The following is a 25,351-nucleotide window of genomic DNA, read 5'->3' as shown; positions in this document are numbered from 1 at the left end:
GTTGCCAATCCACTTACCAATGTTTGTTTTTTGAACTGTGGGAGAAAACCGGAGCACCTGGAGGAAACCCACGCAGACACAGGGAGAACACACCACACTCCTCACAGACAGTCACCCGGAGGAAACCCACGCAGACACAGGGAGAACACACCACACTCCTCACAGACAGTCACCCGGAGGAAACCCACGCAGACACGGGGAGAACACACCACACTCCTCATAGACAGTCACCCGGAGGAAACCCACGCAGACATGGGGAGAACACACCACACTCCTCACAGACAGTCACCCGGAGGAAACCCACGCAGACACGGGGAGAACACACCACACTCCTCACAGACAGTCACCCGGAGGAAACCCACGCAGACACGGGGAAAACACACCAAACTCCTCACAGACAGTCACCCAGAGGAAACCCACACAGACACAGGGAGAACACACCACACTCCTCACAGACAGTCACCCGGAGGAAACCCACACAGACACAGGGAGAACACACCACACTCCTCACAGACAGTCACCAGGAGCGGGAATCGAACCCACAACCTCCAGGTGCCTGGAGCTGTGTGACTGCAACACTACCTGCTTAATCACTGTGCCGCCCACATATGGATAACATTGATTTTTATATTGACATTACTATTGTTGCCTATAATTCCTACAAATGTGTGTTACTCCACCGTGGTATAAATGTGCCTTTTTCTTTTCAACAAACGGGAATTCGGCCGTTCAATATGGAAATTTCTAATCACTAAGATCAGTAGTAGCCTGGTCCTAGACGTTCTCTGCTTTGCACATTTTTGTTGTTGCCCTCAATGCACTTGATAAAACTAATCACCTAATCACAGCAGGTAGTGTCGCTGTCACACAGCTCCAGGGTCCTGGGTTCAAGCCCCACTCCGGGTGACTGTCTGTGAGGAGTTTGATACCTTACTTAGAACATAAGCGTATAATCGTGAGAACTGTTCCAAACACATGAGTAATATAATAAACCTGCATACACCTACATGTAATATTTACCTCACCCAGTTTATTAGAATGACTAGAGTTTCCATGTTCAGGAGGCATGGAGACAGGCACTGACCTGCACAGGAATCTGAATTGTGTTTACTGGATAAGCAACAGTCTTCCCTTTTGGTGCCAGGCCGTGAAATGTGCCTGTGACTGTAAAAGTGAGCTTAAAAGACTGCTGCACAGTCCTGCTTTGTATAGTGCTGTTCATGTAAACAAATATTTAGATGTATTGAAAAATACTAGACACAGTTTTTCAGACCCAGATTATTAAATTATAACTCCATGGGGCAAAATGTGTGATGGAGTCTAAACTCTGACATTTAATTTCATATGAGGCCTCCCATTCCCATAAACAAATTTCTGGTCTATGGTTTAGCCAGTTATTTAAATTTACAATCATGTTTCTTCACAACACTTGTGTGTGCCTATAATACAATGACTTTATATTAGTTTCCAGAAAAGTGGACATTCGGGGACAGATTGGGGTATGGGGCAGATCAATATCTGGACCTGGGGGTGTGAATCAGGCAATTCAAGTAATTGGTGGCAGTATGTGTTGCAATAGAGTGTAATTCATTTACACGTTCATTGTCTGTAACCCTTATTCAGTTCAGGGTGGCGGTGGGTTCAAAGCCTACCCGGAGTCACTGGGCACAAGGCAGGAATACACCCTGGAGGGGGCGCCAGTCCTTCACAGGGAGACACACACTCACACCTATTGACACTTGAGTTGCCAATACACCTACCAACGTGTTTTTGTTCTCACAGACAGTCACCCGGAGCGGGTCTTGAACCCACAACCCCAGGACGTGGACCTGTGTGACAGCAACACTGCCTGCTTGTACTGACTCCTGAAGGCACTGGAATCATTTGCTCTCTGATTGGCTACTTAGTGGACAGTGTGCTGATTGGCTAGTCAGGATTAGTGAGTGAGATATTTCTATGTAGACTTGGGTGTCTCTGTCTCTTTGTTAAAAACCAGACACTTGCAGTAGGTTCTCTTTAATAGTAGAATTCTGGCAGAGATGTGCTCAATTTTATCACAAACAAACAAACACATGTCAGTAGTGTTTTCTCTTACAGGACATGCATACACTCACAGACAGACATCACCTCTAAATACATCATTTCCAACAACAACATCATTATTATTATTTACTTGGGAACAGGTATATTTACTACAAAGGTCAGAAAGGTGCAGCACTTCTGCTCACAGCACAAAACAACCTTTTACAGATATGTGAAACGGCTAAAGAGTGCGCACACTTTATAAACTAATACAGCAGTATGAATGAAATCTTAATGCTGTCTCTCAGAAATCTGGAAATATATATCAATGCCTCTGGCGTATTAAATAGCGCTGTTTACCTATAGTTTGATGGCACTGACAGCTACAAGAGAGATCAGCTCACGGAATTGTGAAACATCTTTGAAAACTGAGGAAACATCTGCTTCTGCTTTGTTTCCTCAAAGAGCTGCGTTCCAATAACAAAATGACTGCGGATGAGAGACAGGCTGATCAGAGAGTGTGATTAAAGAGATTTGCCTAATATGTTCCATCTAAGGACAGAGAAACCCCCATGTTATTGTTGGAATTTCGTTATGGAGTATGTTTCTGTGATGAGGAATTTATTTTCACGAAGGCCTTAGTCATCTGTATTAATCTGTTGGGTTACATAGATTTTGCATCAGCTCTGGCTTCTTCAGAATTATAAACAGCATTGATCTTGGACATTTACCAGTCATATATTAAACTTTATAAACACATTTGAGCATACCATCTTACACAAGTCATATGTGAGTAGCAGAAAAAAATAGTTACCCATTCATCAAATAAATCTAAACTTTATCAGATCCACTCTTTGTTAACAGAAGGAAATACAGCATTTGGGGGAAAAAACACTTAACAAAATGGCTTCGAAGTTCCTTTTTTAGAGAGACTACTGGGGAGTTCTGCTGTGTGCTGGTAGAAATGAGGGCAGTTTTACTCATCAAAGCGGCCCTCCAGGATGCTGTCGAAGGAGAAAGGGATGAACTTGAAGCCCTGTCCTGTGTAGAACTTGTTCTGAAACTCCACCCTATTTGAACAAACAGAAGTTATCCAAAGGTTACAGGAACATGCTTCTTTTTCAAATATTTCCAAAGCATGATTTAAAAAATCTGTAACATGCACTGCATGGTCCTGCTAGTTTTATTTCCTCTGGCAGAGACAAGCTGCATAAACAGAAATTTAAAAATGCATCCAAAGGGCACAATTCATGTCACTAGATCATTGATGATACATTTTAAGCTGCATGATATGAAGGGAAGCGGCACCACTGTAACAGACAGTTTAGCTTAGTCCCAGAGAAGATTTTCTATCTTTTCACCATCTGTTCTTTGAAGGATGTCCACTACTCTGGTTTATTTTTAGCACTTGTACCGTGCTGCACTTGTGTTTCTGTCAGCACTTGTGTTTTGTGTTGCACCATGGTCCTGGAGGAATGTTTCGTCTCACTGTGAACTCTGTATATATTTCAAATGACAATAAAACCTCCAGAATGTTGAGTCTTGTATGAGTTAGGGTTAGGGTTAAAATTTTGTAGGATACTTTCTTTGTTTCAGCCTTGAACTTCTTCAATGGTCAAAACGCACACAGGACCACCACAGAGCAGATCAAATTTGGGCAATGAACCATTCTCAGAATTCAGAGAAACAGTGGAATATGTTACAAGTCTGCAGTTGCGCAGTCTGAGGCTACAGCGCATGCTACGCCTCATGCAGAGCAGGAAAGAACCAATGAAAGTGTCAACGTTTATTCCAAAAACCAGTTTCCATCACTCTTTTGCACATTGCAATATTCCAACTTTCCACCTCGTCTGAGCATAAACATCTTTCTGAGATATTAAGATTTCTGGCGTTTTTCATTCAGGTGTTTTTATTCACATTTTTACAATGTGCAAAAAAATGGAAAACCCACTCCAATCTAGCAGTAAAACTGAGGATTTAAAAAACTCCAGCAGAACTGTTGTGTCTGACCCACTAGTACCAGTGCAATACAAACAAACCTGCCATCACAATGTCAGTGTCACTACAGAGTTAGGAATCATCCACTACCCAAATAAAACTTGCTCTGTGGGGCTCCTGACCATTGAAGAAGAGGGTAAAAGCGGGCTATCAATTAAGCAGAACAAAAGAATGACTAGGGGTGGCACGGTGGCGCAGCAGGTAGTGTCGCAGTCACACAGCTCCAGGGACCTGGAGGTTGTGGGTTCGATTCCCGCTCCGGGTGACTGTCTGTGAGGAGTTGGTGTGTTCTCCCCGTGTCCGTGTGGGTTTCCTCCGGGTGCTCCGGTTTCCTCCCACAGTCCAAAAAAAAAACACACGTTGGTAGGTGGATTGGCGACTCAAAAGTGTCCGTAGGTGTGAGTGTGTGAGTGAATGTGTGTGTGTTGCCCTGTGAAGGACTGGCGTCCCCTCCAGGGTGTATTCCTGCCTTGCGCCCAATGATTCCAGGTAGGCTCTGGACCCACCGCGGTTACAGATAATGAATGAAATTAATGACTACTACAGTCTAAATGCAGAAATACAAAGTGCACCTGTAATGGTAAGTGGATCTAAATAACAAAATGAATGTAGAAAAAAAGCAGGTGGATTAAGTCCATCTCCTTTTTCTACAGTCATTCAGTTTTTCAGCTTCACTTACCATATACTACCATATGTTTGTGTGTGACTTACCAGTGCAGCCGCAAAGCATGCAGGAACGCAGAAAGCCCCTCCATGACCAGCAGAATACACACCGTCAGTGTTGCAAAGGCTGGAAAAATTATAGTGAGGCTGAAAAATCCACCACCACTTCGGGAGGCCAGGCCCAGGTGCATAACCATTCCCCACAGTACCTCAGATAGCTCTGAGAGAGATCGGGAGAAAGAGAGAGAGATACAATTCATCATATTAATTTGACCTCCATTTGTATAGGTGTTACATTTGTAAACTGTTATATATATATATATATATATATATATATATATATATATGTTTTTATGCCCAAATAAATTATGTATGTATTAATAAGTACTCACGTGCATGAGCCAGACTTAGAGCCCAGAGACGCAGGTAGGAGGCAGTGTTGGAGATACAGCCAAGACAATACTCTATAGTGTGGATGGCCTGGTGGACTGCTACATCGCCAAAATTAAACTGCATACAAGCAGACAAATGAGTGTGTTATTGGGCAGAATATTGGGTGGGTAGTGTAAAATTGGGTGATTATTGCGAAATGGGTTTGGTGAGAAGGGAAAATATGAAAAGAAAACATTGAAACCATGAAAAGTAAAGATCGTTATAAAATACATATAATTATCACTATCCAGTGTGCTTTTTGTGTGTGCTTTGTGTGTGTGTGTGTGTGCGTAAATACACACACATACCTATTACCAAAAAAGTTTAAATGTTGTGCAAATTGTAATCATGTGCAAACTCTATATTTATTTGAAAAATTGAAAGATATTTTAAATATTTTAACTGAGAAGATTTATTGATTTTGAAAAAAAACGTTTGACCATTTGATGCCATGTCACCACAGGACCCCAAAATCACAGCCATCCATTGCAAATAATGAAACCCCCAAGTTCTGTTAGTGTTTTACTCACTAGTGAACCCTTTACACAGACACTCTGAGATGTCCCATTTCAGTTCAGTCAAGTCACACACCTGTTACCAATTAAACTAATGGCCGTTCTTTTGTTTTCTTTTTAGCATTGCAAATTTTGACCAGGTTTTATTTTCCCAACATTTATTTGAAAATATATCCACTCAAACACACACACACACAGACAAACTGGAGGATCACTGGATTAGGAACACCTACTTTGTACCTACACTCAATGATCAGGACCCTTACAGGACCCCTAAAGAGCAGGTATGTCTGTGCTTGTTGGTCATTCTCAGTGTGATAGTATGTGTTGTGCTGGTACGAGTGGATCAGACACAGCAGTGCTGCTGGAGTTTTTAAACCCCTCAGTGTCACTGCTGGACTGAGAGTAGCCCATCAATGAAAAACATCAAGACAACAGCAACCTGTTGCCAACGATGAAGGATTAAGACACAACAAACACACACTGTATTGCAAACAGAAAAGAATGTGTCTGATAGAGTGGACGATGAGTGAAAGAAAAGTGGCAGTAATGTGACATTTAAAAACTGACTGAGAAATAAGTGCTAGTTATGCGAACTATAAATGAATCTCAGCACCTCAACTAAACAGTCCTCCTTAAAGGAAACAATACATTTCTGAAAAACTGAAGGGGTAGTTTTTTCCTTGCCCAGCTGCTTGTGACTACATCCTTAGTTCATGGTGGATCAGGTTAAATTATATATATATATATATATATATATATATTATGGGCTAAGCAATTGCAAAAAATGGCTGCCCCATTTAAATCACAGCAGTTAATCAAGAAACAATACAATTATTATGAAATATAACTGTTCAGCAGAAAGACTGTCTACAATGTGGGCAAGGGATGTAGGTACAAAGACTTCAAAAAAGAGAAGAGTACACCAACACCTACTGAAGGCCAACATTTAATGGAGAAATGTGATGAAATGTAACTATGTAAAAGTGAAAAAAAGAATAAAAGCTTAAGAAAGCTTGTGTTTTTTTACAAATTAATTGCACTGTGTCCACTTTCCTGAAGTTTAAGCTCTTTAGAAAACGGAGCAGGTATGCTATTATTTATTTTCCATCAAAATATCCTTTCAAACAAGCTACACTGAGTCATAACTCCTGAAAACAATGGTCTTGTGGATTTGATATCAGACTTCCTGCCTTTAATCTGACCCACGGAATAACCCCTCTGATAAAATAGTGTTCTTCTTCAAGTTAGTAACTTGATTTTCCTATTTATGTTCGATCAAGCCGTGGAGATAGCAGCACACATCAGCGCACTCTGTGTTATGTAACAAGAACAGAGTTTCTTTGTAATCATACAGGACACTCACAACAAGTGGTTTTCTCCATGTTATTCTTGTAACATTTGACTTGGCAAAGACCTGCTTCCTTTTTCCCACCTGATCCTTCAGAGTTCAGAGTGCCTCTGTGCTTCCATACGCCTCATGGAAAAACAATGAGCTAATGGACACATTGTTCTTAAGCAGGGGCTACTGTGGGATTTGCGAAGTGTGAGCAGGGCTGTGCTTACTCTGTGTTACAGCTCTAAACTTGGTAATCGGTCTGCTTATACCTGGTGAAGGAAAACATCTGTCTCTACTATGGATCCTGCACAGAGTAACTATGTAGGAAAAGTCATGAAATTGAAAATATAGTTTTATTGTCAAATCTGCACACGTTCAGCAAAATACACATTTTATTATGTCCCTTTAGTGATGTGTTTGTCAAAGGAAATTAAATCCAGTATGTTTCATTCAGAAACACATATACATCTGAATACATGCAGAGATAAGCTCTCTCTTTCACACACACATCACAACACACACACACACACACACACACACACACACACACAGGCATAAACATCCATCTTACCGGCTCTTCCACAGAGTGCTTGAACAGAAGCAGAAATGAGAGTTAGTCATGTTGTGCTAAATCTAAATATTGCTGTGATTAAAAAAATGGAGTACATTTGCATGAGATAAAAAATATATATTAGACATATTCCGTACAAACTAAATGACATATTAAAATTAATTTACAAACATGTAATCCCTTCCCTTTAACATATTCCTATAAAAGTTTTTTAATGAAGACTATAGGATACACAAGTACACTAAGAGCAGCTGTGGAAATCAGTGTGAATGATGATAATAATTTTCCATGTTACAGTCACTGGAATGTACGAAGTAGGCGCCTAAGCAGAAAACATCCCTCCCTTTACATTTTACAAATGACTATGAAGTGGAAAACGAATCCCTCAGACCCTCTTTTCTTTCTCCTTATCTCTTACCGTTCTGACACATGGACAGACATTCAACATTGGGAAAATGTATTACGGATGTTACTGAGACCTGAGATAATTGAATAACCTTGTAATACAGTACTTTAAGAAAAGGTAGAACATTTTGCCTGCAACATTCTGCAAATGTTCTGTGGATGTTATAGAGGTAACAGTAAAGAGAGGGTTCTTTTATTAAAAATGAAAACATTTTCAATTAGAAGTTCATGATAGAAGTTCAATTAGAAGTTCATGAATGAACTTTGAATTTGGCTTATCGGAGTGTGTGTTGTGTGTTTATATTGTGTGTGTATATATGTGGTGTATGTAAAATGAGGCTGCCTTTGTTATATACAACACAGTTTTATAAATATCTATGGAAATGTAACTACATAAACTATTCCTTTATCAAGTATAAAACTGCTGGCTCATAATATGTAAAGATGTTATTAGCAGCATTAAACATGTCATGAGATGAGATGAGATAAAATGTAATCTTCTCAGCTCCAGACAAGATTTCAAGTTTTATCATGTAATGGAATGGTTTGAATATCACTTCAGTAGAAGTGTAGTCTTTAGTTTTTTTAATCTGTTATGACAATGACAGACTTTCCAAGCCCTTACACTTTCCTGAACTGCCTGATGTTTGTGTTTCTATCAGTACGGCAAGTATAAGAGGGCTCTTAACTGCAGATATGTTTAAGAAAAAAGCAATTATGTTTTTTAAAAGACTGAAATTACATTCAGAAAAACTATTTTACATGAAAAACTGATCATGAGAGGAACTTAATTTATTACATTTTAATTGTTGTTTTTTGCCTTACTAAATGTGTCTATTGTATTAAGCAGAAGTAATGTATACTTGATGTTTTGTTGGGAAACAGTAATTTATATAAAAATACTTACAGTGCAATATGTTACAGGGGTCCAGTAAAAGACTTTTATAAAATAATGAGCAAAACAGACCAATTTTTAAAACAATTTTGAGTAATCATTCACTGCCTAGACACTCTCCTGCTGTTTTAAAAAACACAAATTAATTGTTACCACAAAACATCTGTTAAATGATTTTAAAGCACATACTACTCTAAAATAATACAATTGTAGGAGTATAAAAAAAGGTTAAACATTTAAAGAATGTTAGGGCATAAGATTCTGACGGTTTTATCAACAACATTAAGGAATGTAACATTGAAATTAACATTTTGTAACATTTGTAACATTTTTTAAAAACTGTTCCTTCTGAGGACGCTCCATGACTCAGTGCTGATGAAGTCAGCTGGGCTTCGAGAGCTGGGTGACAGGTAGCTAGATGAGACTCAAATTCACATTTCCCTGTTTCACAGCAACCTCTCTGGCACCGATTTTGTACATTGCCTCGTCTAAACAGCCTGGCTCTCACTTTTCATTTGGTTGAAAGTTGAAATGCTTTTTTTTTCCACAAATTTGTTTGTAATTTGTTACAATGTATTTATCATGCTCTGTGAAGGACTGGCGCCCCCTCCTGGGTGCATTACCGCCTTGATCCCAGTGATTCCGGGTAGGCTCCGGATCCACTGTGACCCTGAATTGAATAAGTGCTTACTGGCAATGAACGAATGAATGAATTAATTTATCATTCATTGCATTCCCACTAAATTATAAAAAAAGAAACACCTTACAAAAAATGAAAACCTTGTACATCGCGGTGGTGACGGTTGCTTGCCATTCCCTCCGGTTGGCTGGCCAATAGCACGGTATTATCGTTCTGCGGTTATTGTGTCAGCCCTACTTCCCTTTGAGTAAAACATTCTGGGAAAACCAAATAAAATCTTTTCACTGTAGGCTAAACATTTTAAAAATGTTAGGGCAAAATGTTCTGATGGTGATTTCAAAGACATTTTAGGAATGTTCACACAGAACGTTTACAATGGTTTTAAAGCATGTTGTCCTGCACAGAAATAACATTCTGGCAACATTCAAAAATCTTCCAGCTGAAAATGTTTTAATAATGCAGGGACTTAATGTTCTCGCTAAAAATGTTTAGAATGATTTTAGAGAACATTTTCTTCCCTTTAAGAATAACATTCTGGGAACAAGAACATCAACAAAAAACAGTTAAATATTATTAGGGCATAATATTTTAACAATGGTATAATTAAAGCTATTTAAAAACTTTCAGAGTATGTTATCCTACTCTTAAGAAGAACATTCTAGGAACAAAACAGATGAACAAAAAAAAAAAATATTTACTCTATTGTTATTATTATTATTATTATTATTATTATTATTATTATCAATAATCTAATATTAGTGTTTTGTATTGACAGAAAGACTAAGAATAAAACAAAAATTAAAAATGTAATATATTAAAAATTATGTCTAAAAGCTGTTAGACTGCTCTTTAGACTGTTTAGATCAGGGGAGCACAACTCCAGTCCTGGAGGGGCATATCCTGCAAAGTTTGGTGATTCCTCTGCTCAAACACACCCCCTAAACCTGGCAATTGACAGATGAGTTGAATCAGGTGTGTGTGTGAGCCGTGGAATCACCAAACATTGGACTGGAGATGTGCACACCTGGTTTGGACCATTAGCATGTCTAAATCACTTACCTCATCTCCATCCTCAGAATGCTGGGATAGCTGGTCATGCTCTATGATCTCCGCCTCATCCTCAGTGGGACCGTTTCCAACCCGGACGCCTCCAAACTTCTGTGTGCCCTGTTGGGTGAGTCCGGTGGGTGAGCTGGTGCCTGCCTGCTCTAAAGTTTCTAGATTCTCAGCAGGGCTTGCCTCCCTCATCTGGGACTAAATACAAAACCCAACAAAGTCTGAATGGCTGACAGCACGCCACAGGCTTTTTTTGGTGTGTGTTTGAGTATGTGTGCCTGTTTGTTCACATTATGGCTTCCTGGGACACCTACCAAATACACACATCAAATAAAGTTGTGTGCTTTCTATTTTAAGTATGCCCTTTACAAGATAAATTACCAAGTAAAATCTTTTTTTATTTAGGTTTTTCCTCCAACTTTTTGAGAGCTTTATAATTTGCCTGATTAGTTATTTGAGTCGTTGTGATAAACCAATAAAACAGACCAAGTTGGTGATTTCAGTGTAGTCCTTCTATTGTAAAACTTTAAAGATTTTTGTACAGTCATGTTGTATTAGTTAAGAGCATAGCTACCCAGTGTTCTCTTCTCCAAGATAACAACAAACCCATAACATGCCTAAATACAATATTTATAATCATATTTCTAAATATATATATATTACACACAAGTATTATATAACTTTTGCTTCTTTGGGACTGCATGCTGTAAGGGAGAATCCCCTTTCACACATTAGCTCTACCACTTAGCCCTACCCCTAGTTTTACAAAGTTGTGGTGTGTCGCAATTCTTTTATTATCCACAACAAGAGTGCTTACGAGCCCCACTCATTAGTTCGCATCAGACGACACTTTCGTGAAGGTAATTACCCTTCCACTGTAACAATTAAGTGATGTTTTAAAAATGCTGAAAATAAGGGAAAATCCCTGATTACCCAAGCGTAGTGATACAAAAGCATATAAATATCAGGCAGTTCAGGATAGTCAGAATCATGTGACTGAAAACAACCTATTATGACCTCCATTGCTATTGTAAATGCTAATTCAGCCACGATACCCAGTTACAGTCGCTGCCATGACATAACAAATTTCACATTTAAGTTGATATTAAAAATGAACCTTTTTCCACCACAATGCTAAAGATAACATGATTAAGCTGTGACCCAAAACACTGCAATGAAGCAATGCTCAAAACTTAGGGCCAAAATGTCAGCCACAAAATGTCGGTGCAAGTGGCCAGAGAAAGCCAAATATATCAGTATTTTCTCTTATAGCAAACTATGAAACCGAAATATGCCAAATAAGCAGGTGAATTCAACTTCATATCACAGATATTATCACAGAAGTAGGTGATAATATATAATTGTGGAACCCCTCTGAAGGCCTGATGCCCTAAATGAAAGGTCCAGAAACTCTGACATTGATGCAGAACACCACTTAGACACTGCTTTTTGTGTTCTGATGACATATTAGGCTCTTGAAAAAGGCTACATTTTGTAGAAGACTTACTAAAGGGTGGTTCCCGGACATGGATTAAGCCTAGTTCTGGACTATATTCTCCTTTCAAAGGAAAATCACAATTCAAACGCTATGAAGTACCATAGCGTAACTTGTAACTCATTTCCAAGATAACACTTGAAAACAGTGGGTCGTGCTAAAATTAAGAAATGGGATTCACCCTATGTGTATTGTATCATTTTGGCTTATGAGAAATAAAAACATGGTAATTTATATAATGCTCTACATTTACAGTTAAACTGCCATTCAGCTTATCCTATCAAATTAAAAGAAATGTGCTGTTACTTATCTATGGAATGTCATTTCCCAAGGAGCTAAAACTTGCTAGACAAGATCATCTGCAATCTTGATTTACACCCAATAAATTGATAGGTGCCCCATTGGGGATAACTAGTCTTATTGCTAAAATTAAGAGAGAAAAAAGATGAGGTAGGCTTTCATGTATATCATGTACTGTATGCAGTATTCACTTAATACTTTAAGAGTGTCCAAAACAGTCATGTTTCAGTTTCCCACAGCTCTGCTGAGTTCAGCATTTCCCCCTCATTGATACAACTTATTCAGCTCCTGAAGGGTTCAATAATCAAAATATTAGAAAGGAAAGCTGTGACAACACAGGACTAGATTTGGACACCTACATTGGGACAACTATAACATGGCGTTCTAGTTTGAATTAGCCAATAGCACAATGAATCAAAATTTATCTACTGACCTCACAATAGTCCAGTGCTCCTTAACCTCAACCTGGTGTTTAAGTCTAATGAAATATACACATGTTCTTATTTCATGAACTGTATCAGAAAAATTCCTAAAGAGAAACATAAACGATCAAAAATGTAATCTTCAGTCAACCCTCTAGTCAGTCTATATCAGTGGCACTCAAAGGAGTCATATGGGCACTCCTGATGACACAATATTACTCTTAATCCAGCTGCTAAAACATATCTACTGGGTATTAAGTTATCTCCATAGCTTAGATTAGGTGTATGTAAAAACGTCAGTTTGAAATCTAAAAGAAAGCCAGTCCTCTAGCTTATGACTTAGAGATCCAGTATAAACATGAGCAGAAAAAAGATAAAATCTTAAAGAGCACAAGGAAGTAGTGGAGTGTGTTAACATACTAGGTGCTTCTTCCAAAGGTACTGATGACGGAGAACCATTGTCTTCACCACTAGCATGCAGGGCACACAGGCTAGAGCAATCACCACCAACAGAGACTGAATCCCAATCTATAGAAAGAGAGAGGAAAAGCATTAAAATTCTCTTGCATTAGTGTGACATGAGAGCAACATTTTCAACATATTCCACCATCTGAATAATATGGAGAAGAGGTCACATACGTAAACCAAAATATTGCAAAGAAATTGTCTGTCTTGAGAAACTGACAAAACTAACATATCACTAGCACATGTGAATGCCTTAAAAGCAATAGTTATTGTCGAAAGCATGAATGAACAGAATGGTACTTGGCTTCAAACGCTCAGAAGATGAACCACTATAGATTTAATTCAAATACAGTAAGTGTTTGTGTGTGTAAGAAAGTATGTGGACATTTTGTACATGTGCTGAATGGCAGTATAGATATTGTAATATATTTTTACCTGTCCACTATAGAGAGGTTTATTGCTCGGGTCACTATAGTTAAAGAGACACATGTTGATGAAGGCAATGAGGAGGCTGGGAGCATCTTTAGAAATGGCTGCATCATATGCTGTCCACTTGTAAAAGATAAGCAGGATAAGGTAACCAAACAAGCAGCTCATAAACACAATCTCGGGAATAAATCCCAGGAAGATGTTCAGGGGCTTTTTAAAGTACCTGGAGACACAACAAACACAATCAAAAGAACACAGTGAGAGATGAATAACTGTAATAGGTATATAATACGCACAAAATTTGTAAACAACCATCTGTGTGCTTATGGCTGGACAATACGCCCAAAATTTATATCACAATATATTTCTTAATTTTGGTTGATACAATATAATTCCGATATCGATATGAACAAACAAAAACAAACAAAAAACTCGATATCACCATCAAACTGATGACAGTGCCCTGTAAAGACCGTCAGTCAGTGACAGATGTTGTAAGTACTATATAATGAAATACTGAAAATGCATTTAAAAATCATATTGTTGTTACTGCAGCACTATGTATTGCGATTATATATTGATATCAAATGATTGTCCAGCCCTATGTGTCCTGCATTTAATTGTTTCTCTTTGCTACAGTAACAACCTCTGCTTTTCAGATCATCCCATTTTATTTGCTATCATTCACTGGACATTGGACCTATATGTTTACAATGTCTGCATAGGCAATGGGTATACTTTAAAATAGCTGTATTTGCAAAAAAGGAGTGCTTGGATTACGGAATCATGAGCAGAGAAAGACATTATGCAGCCTCTGGTGGTAAAATCTCAGAAAGTGCACCTTTAAGTAAAAAGAATGGCAATACTGCAAGCGTTTATTTACAAAGAAAATTATTAAACAACAGAGATTACATGACTGCAGTAATACACATACTCACAGATGATTGAAGAGTGAGAGAGTGACTCCAAACAGCATGTGAATGACACCCAGAATGACTGACATCTTCATTTTGAATGAGTTTAGGAAAGTCAGTTTGTTGGTTGCAATGTTCCAAATCTAAGGAGAACCAAACAGAAATAATTTAAGTAGAACATTAAATCAGCTTTTCTAGTAGCTTTTCTTTGTGTGAAAGCTTGTTATGACTTACTGGGTCAATGCCCAGAGGATATGGTCCACCAAAAACTCCTGGTACAGCAGGGTCCAGCTGCAGAACTGCATTTCCATCAAGAGTCTCAAATCTACACACACACAAATGAACAGATGATTAAATGTGATTTCAGAGGGAAATTACTTCAACTTTTATTAAAGCCATAGCAGAAATCCTCCATTTGTTAGGACTAATTAGCATTTACAGCATATTGTGAAGTGTCTTAATTACAGCCAAGCTATAGTCATCTGTCAATGCCTGTCAGTCTTATCAATTAAAAATCACTTACGACCAGTTGGCTCCTTTGGGGCCAAACATAGGCTTCACGCTCCACCCAGAGCCAAACATGTTGAGTGATTTAGAGAAGCAGTCATTGTAGATAACTCCAGTGTAGATGGAAAATAATCCCATTAGTAGGATTATATATCGGCCCGCAAATATCATGTTAAACATCTATACACATGCGGGAAGACCAAAGACCAAAGAGAGAAAGAGTGAAGGCAAGAGAAAGAGAAGGGGGATGGATGAAAACACAGAGGGAAAAAAAGATAGTATTTCAGCTGAACCTGACCACCATTTCTGGTTCATTCCTACTTAGCAAAGAGCTTTCGGAAGCAAGTTAATGTGGGGAAGGTACAGCAGAGCAATAATGCATCACTTAAGAGAGAGGAGACAAATCAGCAACAGTACTCAGTAATCTCAGACCTCATTGTCGCTCTTTTGTGCGAGAAGACGGCTCTCTCTTATGACAAGGTAGAGGGCAGCGCATGTCATTAGCGTGCCGTGACCCATGTCCCCAAACATCACAGCAAACAGGAAAGGAAAGGTGATGATTGTGTAGGGAGCTAGAGGGAGATCGCACAAAATACACAACAAAAGAGATATTTAATGGAAAGACAAAATTTAAGGTGCATGACCTCTTATTTTTTTGATACAGGAATAAAATCAACAATAATCTGGAATAATCAAGGTATGATTTTTAAGGTGAATATAAACCAAGTAAAACTTCAGAAGCTATCTGTAGCCAGACGAGACATCGTATTATCGTCTTCACACGTTTGTTAAATAAATAATCAGCAGGGTACATGGTTTATTTCACGTAATTATTATTATTATTTAGTAAGAATTATTTTTTGGGACCTGGGTTAATCTCCCTGTAGGTTCCAATTCCATAAGCATCCACAATGTTCTGAAAGCCAGAGGTGAATTTGTTTGTTTTGTTGTAGGTGGGTGGAGTCTGTTTGGTCTGCATTCTGTTCAGAATTGAAGGAACCGTAGATCCACTCCTCTCCTGCAAAGGTAAACAAACGAAAAACAATTAGTGCCAGAGAAAAACTTTGACAATACAAATCCAATTCCAAAACACTTGAGAAGCTTTGAAAATTGTACCCATTTTTATTTATAACAGAACATAGAACACACATTAGATGCTGAAAGTGAGACATTTTACCATTTCATGAAGAAAAAAAATAAAACTAATTTATGTGGAACTAATATATAGAAAAAAAGAAAAACGAGTTCACTGTGCAATCCACAAAAGCTGTATGGAGCAATGAAGTTGTCAGCACCATTTAAGAATGCTACCGTTTTCCCTGGACAAAGGCTAATTTAAAATGGACTAAAGCAAAACTGAAAACTGTTCTGTGGTCAGAGAAATCAACATTTGAAATGTTTGGAAACGACAGACACATTGTTTAGCTTGTTGTCAGTGCACAGTCCAAAAGCCTGCATCTCTGAGGGCTTATGGCGAGGGCAGCTTACACATCTGAAAAGGCACTTTCAAAGCTGAACTGTATATAGACAGTGTCTATTGTATAAGACAGTGTCTCTTTCAGGGAAGGCTTTGCATGTTTCAGCAAGACAATGCTAAACCACAGATGTCAGATGTACTGTGTGGACCAAAGTGTTAAGATGTGAATCTGAAAAATAAAAATAAAAATACTAATGACAGTGACGTGCTGAAATCAGCCACAAGTAAACGTGACTGAATGGATTCAGCCGTATAACTTCAGATAAAAGCAACTTATTGCCTCACCGTTCCCCTTCGCAAGGCAAACTGGATAGAGTCCAGGTCAGAGACGGGGCACCACACCTCTGCAATCAAACATTTCTGCGTCACGTCAATGTTGCAGAGGTTTAGCGTATGGTAGATGGCTTTCATCTTCCTTACTTTAATGAACCACACACGCATGGTTTTAGCGGCAGCCTGAAGCACTCTCTGCCTGTGGTCTTCGGTTTGGTTCAAAACCTACATTACAGAGCACAAGGAGATTAATCTAAATAACAGTAATTAAACATAAAACAAGATTTTGAAAACTCAAACATTCAGACAGTCATTTCCCATCGGAAACTATAGCATATTTGAACAATTGCTGTATTAAAACTGAACACCAAATCACTGAGAAAACCTCAGTGATCCACATTCTTGATCGATGTGGTGCTAAGTCTCTAAAGACTGAACCAGAATTGTTTGTTTTATAACAGTTTAAAAACACAAGAACATTTTTAAAGTGTCAAATCAGATGTGGAAATTAAACTGTCTGTTAGGCTCTGTACCTTCCCTAGTGCACACACACACACACACACACACACACCCACACACACACACACACACACGGCAAGTCCTGAAATGGATTCAGCACAGCATATGTCCAATTAAAAGAGCACAGACCAGATCAGCTATGCTACAGTGACTACATGGTGTATTGAACAATGAATTCCAGGGCTGCAGGCTGTAAAAATGTTATATTAAAACAAACTACTGTTAAAAAAAAAAAATACACATTTTGTTGTCTTTGTGATCTACTGATTATTTACCTTCCCTAAAAAACATCTATTGTTTTTTCTGAGAATGAGTAGCAAAACCATAACCATATGTGGCAGTATACATGATTTACATGTAAGTAACACTGACTTCTTCCTTATTGGTTCATTCACTGATTTTGTGTAATTCAGGGTAATGGTGGGTCCAGAGGGTCCTACCAATTCTCTTAGCAAAACAAAAATGTTTAAGTGTCAAGCATTATTCAGGCGCACCATTTGCAGGTCATCAATGCGAGTGTTGACACCCGCTGCCATCTCTTTCCTCTCTTGTGGGGTCTCAGGACAAGGGTACAGAGATGCACGGAAGCTGGAATTCAAATTCAATAAAGACAATAAAGAGAAGCTTCAAAGATAAGAACATATATTATGTTTTTATTTTCTATCTGGTATAAGGTCACTTACCCTTCACAGATCTTCTTCACTCTGTTCTTTAGCTGATCCCCTTGGAAGAAGATGATGAACACTGACTTGTTCACTTGGTCTCCCTGAAGGAACCAAACCATTTTGCTTACATCAGATTACAAAAATGCCACGGGTGCTCTTTTAAATAATTACTAATTTTATAATCCCCCATTTTCCTCTCCCCTCCAAAGTTACTATTGTTTGTTGCTTGCAATGTTTTTAATGCGAAGGTTTGCAATTTCATTTGCATTTCATAGAATTCTGAAGCAGCAGCTGCAATTTTTGGAGTGTCCAATTTTTGGAGGCTGCCACTACAAAATATATGTGGTGGAAACACTGACATGTTTTGTAAGTTGGGGTGATTTTATATATATATATATATATATATATATATTTCTTTTTAATTACAATTAATTATAATTTACAATTTACATGTAGTTTTCATAATTTTAATTACAATCTTTATTGGACCCTGAAGTGTAGATTTTCCTTTTAAAAATATGTTTATTCATGAAAATTACAGTGGGGAAAAATGTGCTTCATCAGAATTTAATTATTACTTTAATAATTCTGGAAATTATTTTGAACTCATGTTTGTAGCTGAACATCTCCAGGACATGGAACAGGTCCCTTGTAAATAAACATATTCAGATTTGGACTTCAGTTTCCTTTGTTTTCTTGAGATTTTCTCTTAATGATGTGTAATCCTTAACGAGGGGTAATTCTAATAGGAACCAAAAAAAATAATCCTCCCAATGTAATTGACATATGAATGCACACATGAACGAATGAGCAGCACTCACTGTTGTAGGGTCTTCCAAAGGGTCCTCAATCTCAGCCTGCCGTAAAAACACATTGCCACGGCAAACCCTCCACAGCATCCGCTCAAACGTGGGGATCCGCTCACGGTTTATCACTCCAGCAACAAACCTGCAGAAATCAGTTATATATATATATATATATTAGATATAGATTCTTCACCATTACAGTCAAACTGTTACCTACAGACAGGTGGATGAAATGAAATCAGTGATGTAGCAGGGGCATGCACAAAAGCAGACTCACCCAAGTCGGAGGGGGGCCCCTCTCCCAGCCTCACTGGGGTCTAGCAGAGAGGAAGACTCCTCAAGCAGATTCGGGTCCTCCATCTAATAATAATAATAAATAAATAATAAAAAAAGAGAGAGCTAACACCTATGTGTCTAACTCAGTGCTACAGTATAAATCTACTGTTTGGTTTTGACACACGTGTGCATGTCTATGGACATCAGATTATGATTCTTTGGCTTTTTGAAAACATTATGGGAATAACTTAATAATTGCCATTCACAGTTAAATACATAATACAAGCAAACATAAAATGACTGAACCTCTGTGCACTAAGCTTTACATATTAAAAGATCTGTATGACCACAACCCTAAAATGGACCAAGCGTAAAAGATGGTAATGATGATGATGATGATGATGATGATGAATATGCTCTGCATGAAATATGCTCTTGACATTCCTCTACAGCTGACCTCGTTAAAGAACTGCTGTGTCCTTCTCAGGATGTGCTTGAGTTCAGTCAGTTCCAGAAAATTCTTCTTCAGGGCTTCTTGGTTGGTATTGATCTCTTTTAATTCATTCTCCAGCTTCTCAAACGTTGCCTGTCAATCCAAACCCACTTAGATGAAAACACATATATGACAGCAAACATATGTAAAGTTGTGGCCAGTGTTGTAAAGAAAGATTTCTTATGACACGTCCACAATACCACAGCTGGGATTAAAGTGAACTTACCTCAAGGTCAATCATATCTCGTGGAAATGGAACTTCTGGATTCTCACCAGTATCTACTGTGGGGATGTTGGCTTTTTTAATTTCCTTCTCCACAAACCCTGTGGAATATTACAGCTCCTGGGTTTGTGACTCCAAAAAAGAAGCACTCACATATTTGTCCCATATATCTGTATTTCACAAACATGCTCTTATCTCTAATGTATGTAACCGAGTTAAGGTTTTAGAAGGGTTTACATTAAAATATTCCACTAGCAGCCTGTCATAGAACAGGCATGAACTACGCAAAGACATAGACCACTAACTGACCATTAATGCTGAAAAATGTAGATAAACTGCCCTTCCTTATAAAGACGAGCATCATTTGGGACATATACTAGATTGTGCCCATTTTTTCTTCTGGGTATTTGACTTACGTAGCTTTCTATCCATCTCCTCACAGCGCCTCACTTCATTCACAAACTTCCTCTGGAACACGTTCACATCAGGGTTGAGCTGCACGACACACATGGGAGAACATACACAATTAGGTAACTGCAATAAACATTCTGCTATAATGTTTTAACATTAAGATGTCTCTGTATGGATTTACAGAGAATACAGCAGTTAAACCCAATCCAGGTATTACTATTCCCCTCCGTCTAATTTTTCTACTTACATCTCGGAACTGCACCATTCCCAGTTCCCCCAGTTCACTGACACAGCAGTATGCAGCTTCAGACTGCAGGAAGAGCTGTGCTAGTGTCATCTCTTCGCTCCGGAATAGCTCCCCCATGATGTACCACTTAGCGCTCTTAACAAGCACAGAAACACAGACTCCAAGACTCGCCCACAAAAGAAAGAGGTCTGTGAAGAGGAAAAAAATTAAATATTAAAAAAATGTTTATCTAATATTCATAACAAAATTCATAACAAATAGTCAAACAAATGATGTGACAGCACTGTAAAAAAATAATTAGAACAGACATTTTAAATATATTTCTTCCCCATACAAGACCCACTAGAGTGCCTGGGGTTTCCATGGTTTCACGTGGTCTTTGCCACACACCGACCCTACCATCTTCCAAAAAAACCTGTTACTTTGAGTCATCTGACATTGCCACATGTTGCCAGTCCTTTAGTGTCCAGTTAACAACCTCATAATCCCAGGTGAGATGCTGTGTTGTGGTCTTAACAGAGGAACTCTTGTGGGTCTTCTGCTCCCCTATCCCATTGAAGCTAAAGAAAACTGCATTAATCTGTAGGATATGTGTAGGGCCTCAATTAAGAAATATATTGTGATATCAGGAGCAGCAGGTAGTGTCTCTGTCACAGCTCCAGTGTGGTGTGTTCTCCCTGTGTCTGCGTGGGTTTCCTCCGGGTGACTGTCTGTGGGGAGTGTGGTGTGTTCTCCCTGTGTCTGCGTGGGTTTCCTCCGGGTGACTGTCTTTGAGGAGTGTGTTGTGTTCTCCCTGTGTCTGCGTGGGTTTCCTCCGAGTGACTGTCTGTGAGGAGTGTGGTGTGTTCTCTCTGTGTCTGCATGGGTTTCCTCCGGGTGACTGTCTGTGAGGAGTGTGGTGTGTTCTCCCTGTGTCTGCGTGGGTTTCCTCCGAGTGACTGTCTGTGAGGAGTGTGGTGTGTTCTCTCTGTGTCTGCATGGGTTTCCTCCGGGTGACTGTCTGTGAGGAGTGTGTTGTGTTCTCCCTGTGTCTGCATGGGTTTCCTCCGGGTGCTCCGGTTTCCTCCCACGCTCCAAAAACACACGTTTGTAGGTGGATTGGAGAGTCAAAAATGTCCGTAGGTGTGAGTGTGTGTGTCACCTTTTGAAGGACTGTCACCCCCTCCAGGGTGTATTCCTGCCTTGCACCCAATGATTCCAGGAAAGCTCTGGACCACCGCGACCATTGAACTGGATAAGCGGTTACAGATAATGAATGAATGAATGAATGAATTGTGATATCAATTTTGGCCGTATCGTATATGCCCTAGGTTTGGCAGACATTTTGGAGTGGCATCTGGGTTGGTGGCTCAGAGTGAAGGGGCATCCTGAACCTGAACCTCATGTTAGACATGGCACCTGATTTTTTTATTTTCATCTTTTTAATTCATTCATTATCTGTAACCGCTTATCCAATTCAGGGTCGCGGTGGGTCTACCTGGAATCATTGGGCGCAAGGCGGGAATACACCCTGGAGGGGGCGCCAGTCCTTCACAGGGCAATACAGACACACACTCACACACACACACACACACACACACACACACACACACACACACACACTCTTTTGAGTCCCCAATCCACCTGCAACATGTGTTTTTGGACTGTGGGAGGAAACCGGAGCACCCAGAGGAAACCCACGCAGACACGGGGAGAACACACAAACTCCTCAGAGACAGTCACCCGGAGCGGGAATCGAACCCACAACCTCCAGACCCCTGGAGCTGTGTGACTGCGACACTACCTGCTGCACCACCGTGCCACCCATTTTCATCTTTCCACTTTTTAAATAAATGATGCAGTACAATTTCCTCTTGTAAAGTGAATATACTGCACTGTTATGTTTTTGCAGACATAATTCCATATTCTGTCCCCCAGGCGCAGCTCAGCGCCCATTGACAGCGGATTGTATAATAGAACAAAGACAACTACGAGGAATGAAACAGACAGCAGCTTCAGAGTCACAGAATTTCTAATCAAAGCTGGCCGTTTAGTGTTTACAGGCTCTAGGCCCACAACATCCGCAGCATCCCTCCTCCCTGCTCCACCGTCCTTCAACTTCAAGGACGTCATAGGCTTCCGCTCGGCTCTGAGTATGATGGAGGAGAGTGTAAACTCAAGCTGTCTCTGTGATTAATTTATATTTAGAATGTCTCTATCATTATTGTGGTGCTTTATCGCACGAATATATATATATATATATATATTTTGCATCCCTCACATTTCATTTTATACGACGAGGAAATACACAGTGATGCAAAGAAGAGAGAATTTATATATATATATAAACGACCTATTTGTTTCCGCCCGGTTGCTCGGTTAGGCTTAGGCTCGGGTTCCATAGTGGAAAAGCTTTAATAAGACGAGCCATTTAAATGCTGTGTATGAATGATAAAGGTTACCAAATGACAAACATCATCCAAAGGAAATATCATTTGAAAAATGACAAAAGACTCACTATTTATTAAGTGAACGTATTTTTATATCATATATCTTTTGCTTACCCTGGAAGCCTTTCTCTCTCCGTCTCTGACCGACCGCTGCAGTGATGCTCAATGAACAGATGACGTGACGTCATTACGTCGGCGCGCATTAACCACGTGATGAGATCATTTCTAGCTGAGCCTCTAGAGGAGAGGCAGCTTTGATAAGCGACGTGTGACGGACGTATGTAAAGCACATTAACAGCTGTTAAATTTCTCCCTGGATGTTGTTGGCATGTACGTTCATTTCTGCAGGGCTTAGGAAGAAAACACAAACAGACCACAAGCCAATTTATTAACATAATTTTATAGTCATTAGCCAGAAAGAATGAGTTCTACCTTTTTGTAAACCACCAATAAATATTCTAATAGTTCCTAAAAACATCAGCATTTGTTAAGAAAATTAGATATTTTTGTAGGTGATGGAGAATTCATCTGCTGCAATGTTATATTACTTTTTTACTTTTAAATAAGAACATTTAATTTGCAGAATGTAATACACAGTGCATAAAAGGAGTTAAAAATGTGTGTGTGTGTGTGTGTGTGTGTGTGTGTGGTGGGCATGTTTAAAAACATTTGGGAGAATTATAAAAAAATTTGAGAAAATCATAAAAAGAGTGAGAGGTTAGAGGAAGACAGAAGAGGGTAGAGAGAAGGTGTGTGTGTGTGTGTGTGTGTGTGAGACCTGTGAAAACTTCAAAACGTTGAAATCTGCCATTATGTAAGCAGTATGTAGTATTTACAGTACTAAATCATAAAATGATCAAAGTGTGTCTTCAGAGATTAAGGAAATGTACTAAGTTGAAGCACAGGCATTTCTGACAGTAGCGCTAGAGCCAATATGTTCTTCTTTGAGGAGTGCCCATTCCGGAGCAAAACTTAATCTTAGACTTGTGATCCCACCCTCTACCCAGTCCCAAGTCCCATTTCCACATACTGGGTTGCCAAGTATGATACACAATAGTTGAAACAAACACAGTGTGTTGCAGCCATTGAAGTGAGGAAATGAACATAGATAATATTAGATTCTACTAGATTAAAAAAACAACAACTCCATGACCAGAAATACAGTCAGATGAGAGCAACTTTTGGTGATGCATTTGACAGATGGAGCCAGCATAAAGCCCAGCAAAACTACAACACAGGTGCTGAGTTAAAAAATAGTAAAAGTAAAAGTATAGATGTGTACATATCAATTAAAGGTGTACCCTGTGAAAACTGTTAAACTATGACTTTAAATGAAGAAATAAGGCATAAGTGCAGGATAAAGATTTGGAATCACTGAAATAGGACAATGTGAAATGCAGTCCACACACGTCATTGCTTTTCCACTCTAACCTGCAGAATACGTGGAAAAATGAAATGCAAAACTGCTATTACATGGTATTCATGTCGCTTGACCACTTTTCTGAAAAACATTTTGCATTTTAAAGGTTAAATGCTGAATTAGTGTCTGAAATGTATACAATCCACCTCCAAACGCAATCAGTGCAGAACTGTATTGCTTTACATTGTGAGGAACAAAATTAAACATATAATTTAAATGCAATACAGGTGAGAGTACTTTTAAACACAGACGTGTGGACACTGTGGCAAAATGAAAAGCAAATATTCATTACATTGATATAATTTCCCTCAGAAAAACTATTTCCATTTAAAGAATAAAATGATGATTTTATTGAACACAAACCACCTAAAAATGCAATCAGCTCAACTGTATTGTATTCCACTGTGTGGTGCTGTGAACGGGCCCAAACAAAGTGCAATGCAGGGATTGCATTTCAGCTGAGAGCAGTGCTGTGTTCGTGCCATAATGAAATGTAATCCCTATCCAATCACAGTCCTCTACCGAATTTGGGGTGTGGTTTGATAATTATTGTTTGGTTTTGTTATTATATTATTCCATGTCTGTTTTCTTGAGGCATAATAATATTAGCTGTTACAGATATAATGTGTTTGTTGTGAATGTTATAACCTTGGATTGTGTGAGTCAGTGTGTCTTTTATAAGTTAAACACGATAGGAAGTGTGGTTGAGCTGGATAACTCTTGTTTGAATAACTCTTGTTTGGCTCTGAGACACTAGTGCAACCTCTGCTGGCAAAATCTTGGATTGTGCATCTTTTAAAATATAATTGTATCTGAATGTCAACTCTGTACATTGGGCAAAGGTCACACACTTACATTTGGGAGTTTGAGTGTGAAGCTAGATTCAGTGTATTCTACCGAACATAGACATTGCAGCTAGTGGATCAGATGAAAGTGCAAGAGCAATAAGGGCAGAAGAGAAAAAAAATGTGACACAGACCCTGTAATGAACTGAGTGTATATTTAGTCATCAATGAACAAGAGGTGACAATTCTCTCTCTCTCT

General features: G+C 39.0%; 1 protein-coding gene across 2 annotated transcripts; it reads right to left on the bottom strand.

Moving 5' to 3' along the window:
- Positions 1-2,000: 2,000 nt before the first annotated feature.
- atp6v0a1b (ATPase H+ transporting V0 subunit a1b) lies at positions 2,001-23,111 on the bottom strand. Of its 2 annotated transcripts, none has more exons than XM_066668782.1 (22): positions 23,002-23,111; positions 20,459-20,646; positions 20,217-20,295; positions 19,804-19,901; positions 19,542-19,670; positions 19,086-19,168; positions 18,824-18,950; positions 18,021-18,103; positions 17,832-17,925; positions 16,831-17,043; positions 15,936-16,086; positions 15,501-15,640; positions 15,085-15,248; positions 14,796-14,886; positions 14,586-14,704; positions 13,654-13,870; positions 13,174-13,281; positions 10,540-10,734; positions 7,541-7,558; positions 5,076-5,193; positions 4,732-4,903; positions 2,001-3,092 (listed from the first exon to the last, which is right to left on the bottom strand). In XM_066668782.1, exons 2-22 carry the CDS (start codon positions 20,573-20,575, stop codon positions 2,999-3,001), a joined length of 2,610 nt encoding a protein of 869 aa, XP_066524879.1. In that variant the 5' UTR covers positions 20,576-20,646; positions 23,002-23,111; the 3' UTR covers positions 2,001-2,998. The 2 variants fall into 2 exon arrangements, with proteins under 2 accessions (XP_066524879.1, XP_066524948.1); XM_066668851.1 differs by having other exon boundaries at positions 10,540-10,647.
- Between the last annotated feature and the right edge of the window lie 2,240 nt (positions 23,112-25,351).

This window comes from Hoplias malabaricus, chromosome 1 (genome assembly GCF_029633855.1).
Source record: "Hoplias malabaricus isolate fHopMal1 chromosome 1, fHopMal1.hap1, whole genome shotgun sequence".
NCBI classification, from domain to species: Eukaryota; Metazoa; Chordata; class Actinopteri; order Characiformes; family Erythrinidae; genus Hoplias; species Hoplias malabaricus.
Note: the sequence above shows the minus strand (reverse complement) of the source record. Positions and strands in the feature narration are given on the sequence as shown.

Bases quoted from the DNA above. Each gene is read 5' to 3' on its own strand.
- atp6v0a1b (XM_066668782.1), bottom strand. From the start codon at position 20,575: ATGGGGGAGCTATTCCGGAGCGAAGAGATGACACTAGCACAGCTCTTC. The intron at 18,104-18,823 runs GTGAGTGCTGCT...TGGTTCCTTCAG, and splicing joins CTTTGGAAGACCCTACAACA to GGAGACCAAGTGAACAAGTC. The intron at 15,249-15,500 runs GTCTGAGATTAC...GCATGTGTATAG, and splicing joins CACAAAAGAGCGACAATGAG to ATGTTTAACATGATATTTGC.